This window comes from Glossina fuscipes, unplaced genomic scaffold (genome assembly GCF_014805625.2).
Source record: "Glossina fuscipes isolate IAEA_lab_2018 unplaced genomic scaffold, Yale_Gfus_2 2, whole genome shotgun sequence".
NCBI lineage: Eukaryota > Metazoa > Arthropoda > Insecta > Diptera > Glossinidae > Glossina > Glossina fuscipes.
This window is the reverse complement of record NW_023998416.1, coordinates 33,949,173-33,960,170: the sequence shown is the minus strand read 5'-3', so window position 1 is coordinate 33,960,170 and position 10,998 is coordinate 33,949,173. Positions and strand designations below refer to the sequence as shown.

Genomic DNA, 10,998 nt, shown 5'->3' with positions numbered 1-10,998 from the left:
GGAGCAAACGTTATTGATACAAGAAAACAAATAAGAAAATAATACTCGGCTGCAACAGAAGCGTTTATACCTTCTACCGTTATTCTAAACAAATAAAAATATTACAGTCGCAGAAAGCCCACCATTAAATCCGCTACACCGCCCTACGGCTGTCTTCACATCGAATTTTCAACATAATGCGTTATAAGAGAAGTGGTTAAAAAAATAATCCGATCCGAACCATTTCCCGTAGCATTCGTCCTTGAGTGAAGAAGTATTAGTATACAAATTCATCAACACATCTCAACAATGGCGGCTTGAAGCGTGAATCCAAGAAAACAAGGCAAACAGACAGCCAGGCAGACAGATAAATTTTATAAATGAGTCTACCGCAATTTCTTCTGAATGCTGTACACATTCGCACAAAGTTAATCTACGCTTGTAACACAAGCGGTGCAGGGTATAAAGACCCAAAGAATGGATAAAACTAAATTTCCGTATCCTATAATAAGAGAGTTACACTATTTCGGGATATAGGTAGATGGTTAGTTAATTACTGTTTATATTAAGCCATTTAGTTCGAGGGAAATATATCTTATTATAAAAGGGAAATGATTGTATGAGTGGATAAAGGATCTATATCATCGAGATGCAAGTAAGGAGTAAGAGTACGTAAGCCAAAAATACCAAAAACATCGCATTAGTTAAGTACGATACGTAAGTTAATTAGTTTCACGTATTGCTAAGGTGTAGTAACAACAGTACCAAAAGGGTGTAGAGGGCTTTTTTTAGGCTTGTGTAGAGCGTCTATCGAAATAAGGCCACAAACAGGATAAGAAGTTAAGTTAAGTTGATTTCATTTGACAGGGCTGATGAGTCTATAGCACAGACTTAACTAAAAAGCCAATGCCTGAAATGAAACTACGCTTCTCAAGTGAACGTAAAGCTATTATATATAAGACTCATTCTTTGAAAGTTGAGCTTAAGAGTCCCACGGCAAACTCCTTAATGCAACATGTAAAAATTGTTTTTGAACCGATTCAATAGCATCTACGTGACAACGATAGGGCCGAGACCATGCGGCAGAAGCGTATTCAAGCCTAGGCCTAACCAACGACATGTACGATGTTTTTGCGATGCGTGGACCCAGAAATTCTCTTCAGCTGGCTTCTTTCAAGCGTTTCATGAAGCCAAGCCCTGATCCAGCCTTATTAACAGACAGTTTAATATGTAAGGATATAAAAAATTAGCACCTTAGACAAATACGGTTTTGGAAAATATTGCTTTTCCTACTTACCAGGCATTGAGGGTCAAGATCGTGACACCAGTTTTGGAGGTGACCTTAAACAGGTAAACTTGAGTTTAGCTAGAATGCGTATGAAATTTAGCACTTTAGATGAATATGACTCTGGAAAATGTTGCTTTTTCTACTTTTCACTCATTACCGATGCAGAAAGAAAGAGAGACTGATAGTTAGGGTAGGTATAAGAAAGTAGCACCTTAGACGAGTATGGCTCTGGAAAGCTCTGTTTCTCCTACTTCTCGTTCGTTAAGGGTGAAGATCGTAACATTAGTCTTCGGGAAAAACCTTGAACACCGAAAGTTGCTTTTCCTACTTGCCATTCATTTATGGTGAAAGTGTTAAGACGGCTCTTAGGATGAGTATATAGCAGCTTAAATGAATATGGCTCCTACTTATCGTTAATTGATGTTGAAAATTTGAACACAAGTTTTTGAGGATAAACTTAAACGCAAAAGCTTGAGTGTAGCTAAGTTGGGTATAAAAAATTAGTACCTTAAACGAATATGGCTCTGGGAAATTCTGTTCTTCGTGCATGGCATTCATTCTGCGTGTATGTCAGTAAGTAGAAATTTCGTCATTCGACGAAAAAGCTTACTATTAAGCTTTCGGATAAAGTCTTCTTCTTCGCAACTGTTGATAATGGAGAAGACGAAAAAGGTCTTAAAGCGAGGGATGAATTTGTTAGTAACGAAATTGTTTGTCCCTAAGTTTGGTGGGTTCATATATAAAATTCATCATAGTCGAATAGGATTTTCATAGATTTTCGGGGAAAGTTTTCATTTTAATTTGCGCGTCATGATGTTTATTGAGAAGGAATAACGTTGCAAGAGAATGATTGATTGAATTGAATTAAAAGGTTTAGTCAAGAAGAGTTCGAGATTTATTTTTGTAATGTGGATAAATATAAAAATTCGCACCTTGGACGAATATGGATTTTTATAGTCTTTCGAGCAAAGTCTTAATCTTCATAGTTGTGTCAATCGTTGAGGGGGTATATCGTTATCAAACAGATATTAAACAGAGTGTTTTTTGATCTTTTTTTTTTTCGCGCGTTGGAAAAAGTTATTTTTGCTTTTCTTGGTTTAAGTATGCATGTATGTATGAATGTATTATTTATTTATGTTTAATTTTTTTTTATTTTTTTTTTGTAATTCTAAAATCGTTATCATCTCGTTTATTGTGTGAGTTTACCTTTTTCACTAACTAAAAAAAAAAAAGAAAAATATATATATATCCGAGTTTGAATTTTTGTTTTGTGTGAATTTTACGCTTTTTGTAGTTATTTTTATTGTTTTTTTTTTTTTGATTTTTCCTTTTTTACTTTATTTTTATTTATTTTATTTTACTTAATTTTTTATTTTCATATTTAGAATGTTTAGCCTGGATTTATTTTAAACACTTTTTTTTACATAGCATAAAATGTAACTTAATTTAAAAAAAAAAAAGAGAAAATGAAACAAAAAAAAGAAAGGATAACTAGAAAAGAATTTATTTGTTCACATTTGCTAGGAATTTTAATCGTAATTTCTCCTTTTCTTTCTCCTGCAAATACAGACAAATCAAATCGAATAACAATCAAGACGAGTTGATTAGTTGAATATTGAGAGTTGTTGTTGGCTTTGGTCGATGCAATCTAACTAATCTTTGAAAATCTACAAGATAATGATAATTACATGCAATAACATCATGATCTTGGGTTATTTTTTTTTAATTTCAAATGATATTAAATAATTTTAATTAAATCATTCATTCATTAATTATGATACAATTTTTAAATTAATTTCTTAGCTTTTCTAAAAAAAGAAAAAGAAAAGACATTATTATATACTTTCACTTGCTTTTCTACACAAAAAATCTTTCAAATGCTTTTTTTTTTCTCCATTTCATTTAATAAATTATAAAAAAAAAAAAAAAACAGCCACACATACGTATATTTGTACATATGAAATGAATTAAAATTCATAAATAATATACGGTGCTAGATAGGGAGAGATGATAAAGAGAACATTTTTTGCTTGATTTTCCAGGTGATTTATGTAAAAATCTGATTTGCTTTATTTAATGTTTCTAAAAGTTTTAAATATTCAAACTGTAGTGTGATTTTGTAATTTTACTTATATAAAAATTAATTTTTATACCCACCACCAAAGGATAAGGAGACTATGGATTTTCTTTCAACTATATGTATCCAGGTTGTTTCAAATCCTTATTAAACGCCCATTAACTGACAATCCATGGATTCATTTCCTTCTCCTTTCGATATATTTTTGAGACTAAACCTAACTAACTACCTTTACGATTATGTTCGAACATTCTGAATGTCAACGTTTATAAGTTTTCAGAATAAAAGCACGTAAAGATAAGTAAAAACGCTATAGTTAAGTAAGGCTGACCATTAGATACCCTACACCACTTCGTTTAATGCGCTAGAAATTATTCATTATTTTTATGTAAACGTTAGGTATGTTTTCCCTGAAAGGAGGATACTCAAAACCTAAACATGCTCTAAGTTTAGCAAACTTAATCTACTTGCCAAGTGTTTTATTATTTTCCAGTTGTTTTCGTCATAACAAACCACACATTAGGCTTTGTCGCCTTCAGAAAACCTATCTACGGTGCAATATATGGAAAATAGATCTCTGCGACCCAAATTCCCATTCCTCGATTTACTAAGGCCATTATCATAACACATGTTAAACATTAGACCCTTTTGGCATATAAAACTTTATCTTCTCTTTAGAACCTTTACATGGGCTGGGATGCAAAGAATAGATCTACGTAATCCAAATTCGGTAGGATTAACTACTTTTACTATATAAAGGATCGTAGGAACGCTTATATGGCAAGAGGTTCAAAAAATTGCCCCACCCAACCCCGTTTACACCAATTGAGAGAAATGCACCATAAAAGAGAAATTCCAAGAATTACAACCTTTTTTCATGGAAAATATGATGATCCGAACCATTTTCAATAGCGTACATCCTTACGCGAAAACAAGTCGGTTTACGAAATTCCATCAAAATGACCCAAAAATTCCAATATATGTACAGACATCCGAGAGACAGACAAGCTTAGATCGATTCGAAAAATGGTTTCGAATTGATCGGCACAATAAACGCCCTTTCAGGTGTTGTGTGCACCCGCACAAACTTAATATACCTTGTATCACAAGTGATGTAGGGTAAAAAGATGACATTATCCGTTAATAAATGCTACTGAGAACAGTCAAGTTAACAGTTAAATTATTGGTCTACTGGAATGTTTCGTCCGTCTTTAGAATCGTAGCTTCCGATTACGATACGAAATTTGTTTGTTTAGCTGAATCAAGCCTTTCCGCCACTGATATTATCAAAAAAGGATAATGTCGTCATCGCTCAAAGATGGTCGCCCGAAATCATCTATTTGAAATTTTTCGAACCATCTCCTGCATGTTCTATTAAAAAGTGTGCTTTCACCGAATACTTTTAATAAATCTCTACCTGCTTCTACCGTGTTTCTATCAGTAGTCGTGCGTGCATGATCGCGTCTCTCTTAGTACTAACCATTAATCGTCTTTGCTTTAATAATGAAAAGAGAAAGCCAAATATGCTTGACATGGACATCGGCATACCTGTTGAAACTTGCTGTAAATGGAACGGGCAGTACTAGAGACGGTAGACCTATTATCTTCGCAATTATCGTGGTGCCATGAGAATAGACAAACATAAGCTAGGCTTTCAATAAAAAAAAAATAATCACATGATTTGATCTTAAAGGAAAAATCTATTACGTACTACCTTATGTAAAACTGCGATAGGCAATGAAAAGCGATTAGTTCATAATTCTCTTCGTTTAACTAACATGCCCAAAAAATTGGCGAACAACCATTGAATTTCGCAAAATTTGCCTGAGATGATGGGTGCACAAGATTCGCTCAAAAGCGAATGAACTTTTTTTCTTACTTCATACGATTAGTTTGTTTATTTCAATATTTATATTATATGTGGTATTTTTGAATTTTAGTCACATCAACTTTATTTTTTTTGTTTTGTTTTCTTTTTTTTTTTGAAAATTTCTTCTCATATTTATGTCATCGATTAAGTTAAACGATTGTAGTTTCAATTAATTTTTTTTTTTAATAATTCTTAAAAATTTTATCAGTTAGTTTAAAATGATTGAATTAAGTGATGCTATAGTGATTACTAGTAGAATTAGTAGTAGTAGTAGTAGTAGTAGTAGTAGTAGTAGAAGAAGTGGCGGTGATATTGGCAGATGGTGGTGGTGGTGGTGGTGATGATGGTTAAAATGGGGGATTGTTGGTGGTAGCTACGGTGTAGTTAAAGTTGAATGCCTTTTTGCTTCTCATTACTCTCTGATTTGATTTTTGTATATTTATTCAAAAGAAGTCATCTGATATTTTTTAAATTTATTTATTTACTTTGTTATTATTTTCATATTTCACTTTTTCTCATGATTATTTATTATTTTCAATTAGAGCATCGGCGCTATCATCAACTGTTAGCGAAATTGGTTTACATATAGAAAAATGAAGAAAGAAACGTGAAAGAACACAACAAAAAAAGACAAAACGACAAGATATTCGTAGGAAGAGAAATGTATGTGAATAGGAAATTGATGCGATTAAAACAATTATTGATTATTTATGGCATAAGATAAGGCATGAGCATACAATTATTCTAAATATGTGTAAGTTACTTATGGATGTAGTAATGTGACGTGTTATACAATTCAAGATATATCCAATAAGGCAGACATAATTTAACCATTAACATAAACAACTTAAAATGAAGAGATTAACAAATCAAGGGTATCAGTAATATATGTTGTTGTTGTTTTTTTTTGTTTTTTTTTTTGATTATAGCATAATTCGAAGTTATGAGTTCGTCATCATATCTTTGCGTAGAGTAGATTAATAAATACATTTTAAAAACATGAGGCGTTTAGCTGAACTCTCAATTGGTTTGTGACCTTCGGTATAAACCGACAAGTGACGGCTTAGTTAACAATGAAAAATAAATACAGAACAAGCAAGAAAGCAATACTCGTTTTGAGTCGCCTCTTGTATACCAGCCACACCAACAAGGTATAAAAGACCTTGAAAACTTGCATTCGTTTTGTGACGACAATCAATCACAGTTGCTGGTATTTTTTTCCCCCGAGTTTTTTTTTTTTTTTTTTTTTGCCTTTTTGGTGTAACTAATCGCTTAAGAATTGTGCTCTGTTCGTGAAACACGATGATGGTCAGAAAGTAGTGAGCAAAGAAAAAGAGATAGGGCTGTGGCGTACGCAACCTATGCGTGTGTGTCCAGTGTTGTCAGTAAGTGTTGCATCTTTATCGACTGGGAAATAAACTCTACTGCACCGAATTCTTACCTAATCAGCTACTACTGCGGATATATAGTAAACCGACTGAATTTTCCTAATAAATATTTAAATTTTCATTTTGCTGAGGGATGCCGCCTAAGGACTATAACGTGTTTCGCAATAACACTTTTCAATTTTTCGACAATTGTATCGCGACGTGTACGGGCAAAACATGTCCAACATGTAACTTGATCTGCGATATACTTGCCATATTTTTGATCCACAGACGACAAAACTGGGCTAAGGAGACAGTATTTCACTGCCGTTCCAGTGTAAATTTATCTGTGTTATGAAATGATAAAATGCGTAACTTCATCCTTCCATCGGTGGAGAGCATAAATATCGTCAAGAGAACACCAGGCTTTTAGCATTCATTCTGAACTTCTTTACAGCAATAAGTAAATAATGCATCTGATAAATACTTAGATTACCATTTATGGATAGTCGTGGCCTGACTGCACTTTTTGAAATTCCTTTTAGGGGCATTTCTGTGTCTCACAAACACTGTAAAACTCTCAAAGCTGAAGCAGAAAGCATAACGAATTCGCCAAGCTCACAAATATATGAAATTAAAAATATTTACACTGCAAAGACTGCGTCGATATACGTGAATCATCGCATTCCAAATTTATTTAAAAATGATTGATTAATTTGATCCACGATTGCGTCCAGTTGCGAGGTGCAACTATTTCATCCAAGCTTTGATTGCAACCTAGTATGGAATACATTAGTACGATAGTTCAATCAATGCTGTAATATGAACAATTAAGCCCCGCACACGTTGCCACAAAGGCATATGTACATAAGATTATAACATTAGTTCGTGAACTTATTGATCAGATATTAAAAGAATTAATTCATGAAGCTGGATTTAGATCTGTTTATCGTTCAATCAGAGCTTCAGGCAATAATGCCTTGAGAGGCAGGCTTTATTACGGTACCTTGCCTGGTGAAAGTTTATTCCTACTTCCTAACTACCTCTCTTAGTGTACGTTCTTTTATTATAGAATTTCCCATAGTAATCTAACAAGCGCGGATGTTTTCAGTGCTAATCTAACCCTCGTAATCTGCAGTCCGCCAGCAACTACTTGAAATTCATTTGGCATGGGACACAAGAACCTATCGATGCAGTGCAGTAGAGAATGTATTTGGTGGAATACAAGCTTTGTTCCTGAAGACCCTATTCTCATTGGAATGAGTGAATCTGTCCTTGGTTTTTCCACATGAAAGAGGAGCTCGCCAGAGAAACCCCAGTAAGAGAATTTACAGATATAAACGTTATATCAGAAATTGCGATGCCAGCAAAGGATAAACATTGTTTGTACCCCATAGTCTACTCATAGTCTACAGGCATTTGCAGGCAGTAGCAAATGTTATTTATTATAACTCGTCACACTTCTAACAGTAAAGTTTGCCTCGTTAACATAAAACAAGTCGACTGTTAGACTAAGTGATTGTTTTGAACGTAGATAATAGTTAGAGATGCATTTATCTACACACTTATATAGGCAAAATAGTAGTTACGAAAGTTTAAAGTGGCATTAATTATGTTGTATAATAATTAAAAGTGCAAAATAAAAAATGCTTATCGTAAACTAAGGCAAGCAAAAAATGAAGCGATTTTTCTTCTTGATTTTTACTGTGAAGCGAGGGTGTACGTTTAAGTTCTCAGCGGAATTGTAGCTGCTGTGCAGCATTCGTACATTTTCACTGCATTTATAGATGTTGTTAATAAATTACAACAAAAAATTAAATTCTTACATAATGCAGCGTAGTTTACGTTTTCGATCGAGCAAGATTGCGTATTTGTACACATTACATGTTCGTGGAGAATGTAGATGTATGTTCAAAATAAGTATAAAAAATTTATCAAATAAATTATTTAACATTTTAAGTGGTCCAACGGTGTCTATGAATGCATAATTGGAGTCGAATAAGTAACTCGAACTTTTATGTGGCTCCGATAAGCGATCTACGTCTAACCTATCGAAGTTATAGGCAATTTTTGAGATTTTTTTTTCGTAGCTTGCCTTGGGATGCAACAAATCGGACGAAAGATGTAATAATTCCGCTATCGAACAAATGAAGGACATTGCTTACCTTGAAGAAAAATCTACAAAAGTTGCACATTTCGCAATTATGTAATTACCCGAAAGCTAAGAATGTGCCGATCTTTTATTATTGTTTTAAGGAAACTTGAATTCCAAAGACCTGCTCGGAGTTACGCATATTTCAACTTATTGATGAGTAGAACTGAGTTCCTGGTGTTTTCTGATAAAACCTAACTGTATTTAAAATGCGAAATAGCCATCGAACCATTTTCGCACATCTTTAACTTTTGTGAACCGTTGACCAGCTAAATATGACAACATCGATCTGAATAAGAGATGATCGAAATGGGGAAGACCTGGACTTGGAGTGGGTGCGATAAAATTTTTCAAGCTACACTATTTAAATTTTCATTGTTTTTTTTGCGCAAAATCCCGCAAACTACTTTCCAAGTGTTTCGTAGCTTACTGCTTATCCTTTTCTCTATTTTTTTCCAGATTAATCCTGTTAAAACCACAGTTCCGCAAATAACATCCGTCTCTTTAAGATTTGATGCATACTGAACGACAGCTTGTAAACAACTGAAACTGATATCATTCAAACATCAATATCTGTACATGAAAATTTGGAAGAACTGAAGCGAGCAATTTTAATGGAAGGAATTTATTTATGCTTCTAATATATCCCGATCATGTAGGATTAAACGCACTAAGTGACACAAGGTTTAGGTGTTAAAGTTAAACGTTAACTGACACCGCCTTTAGGACAATCCTGCATCTGAGGGGAGGCGCATAGCAAAGGTGAAGCACCAGATATGAAAGTAAGGGCATGTTAAAAACCGTCCCTTCGGGCCGAGGTGAAACACACCATACATGCAATGCGTTTCGGAGCCGAAAAACCGGTTTGTCCGTCATGTGTGCAATGATTTTCAATTGGAATTATCAGTCAGTATGAAAAAATGTAGCCTTTTTCTTACAATACATAGTATCTTAGAAGTACGTAAACGTAAAACTTGGTACTGGTTTGGTCCCTAAAATGAGTAAACCAAAGTTAGGATCATTCTTAAGAAAACTAGTCAATATAAGGGAAACAAATATATATCCGGTTCTGTGGATGATTCTGTCCCCAATGGATTAATGCAATATTATGAACTTAGCTGGTATGTGCATATGAAACCGAAAATTTATATGGAACATACATGTTTATGGTATGAACGTAATAAAAGAATATTTTATTTGAAATATTGCTCTTCGCTGAGCATTTGATTCTTCTCACTTATCTGACAATTTGTGGACAACACGCTAGACGAAAATGTTGCTCTCTGGAGGAAAATAAGTCATCGAGAAATTTTTGTAAAAATTGAAGCTCCGGTTAGCAAAAGCGCCTTCCCGTAAATATAAACAGATGGTAATAGGAACAACAAGGTTCTGGCGAGTAAGCCACGTTGGCGAGTGTTTGCAAATGTTACGCTACACGTAGATGTGTGGATAGACGGCGGTCCTGTCAGTTTGTTTTGACATTTTCGATATTTTATTCGTTTTGTAAACAACCAACGACGCAGATCGATTAACTGTTGCTGGTAGCATTTATTATTAACTAACTATTTCATCAGCTTTGAACAGCTATCAATAGACCATATTTTTTTGGTCCCGCTAAACACAGAATATGATATTCAGATCAATTCTTGGATTTTTGGAATTTTCTAATTGTAGTCCCAAATAATAGTTAATAAATTGAACGTAAAATGGATTTAATTGGATCGTCAAAAAAACACACAGACGTGCGTCGTGAGAAAGTTCGCTATCCAAACTGATCAAGGATATACGCATTATGGAATCCTGCATGCATGTCAACAAAAACTCTTGGATGCTAAATTCATTTATTATTTCATAGCTGTGTCTGTATACATAAAAAACTTATTAGTTTCCTATTACTATTTACAGAATACTCTTCCATTGCGTACAGGTGTAATACATTGTCTTCAGAACGGGAAAGAAAAAAAAAAAAGACAAAAAGACAAGCCTATAAAAAATACACGAGTAAACAAAATAGAAATGACTGCAACATAATTACAAAAACAACAAAAAATCGCTAAAAATGATGATGATTAAGAAAACGAAAAGTAGTTTTTTTTTCTTAAAAGATTTTTTTTTTTATTGAAATTTTCTTTTCAAAGTTTTATGTGTTTATGTTAATAAAGAAAACAAATTAAAAAAAAAAAAAGAAAACTTTTTCTTCTTAAAAGCAATATTTCTCTTACTTAAGTGTTTTTACAATGCAAAAAAAAAAAAAAAAAAAAATAA

General features: G+C 33.5%; 1 protein-coding gene across 6 annotated transcripts in view; it reads right to left on the bottom strand.

Annotated features, from left to right (window-relative positions):
* Positions 1–2,773: 2,773 nt before the first annotated feature.
* LOC119634165 (neuroplastin) overlaps positions 2,774–10,998 on the bottom strand; it is a 67,070-nt gene continuing 58,845 nt past the window's right edge. For 4 of the 6 annotated variants that reach the window (XM_038028164.1, XM_038028165.1, XM_038028163.1 and 1 more), the window contains one exon: positions 2,774–2,824. In XM_038028164.1, coding sequence (XP_037884092.1) covers positions 2,797–2,824 — 28 coding nt within the window. In that variant the 3' untranslated portion in view covers positions 2,774–2,796. Of the gene's footprint in view, positions 2,825–2,859; positions 2,935–5,742; positions 5,777–10,998 lie in introns of those variants that run through there. The other 2 variants (XM_038028167.1, XM_038028168.1) reach the window with 2 other exon arrangements.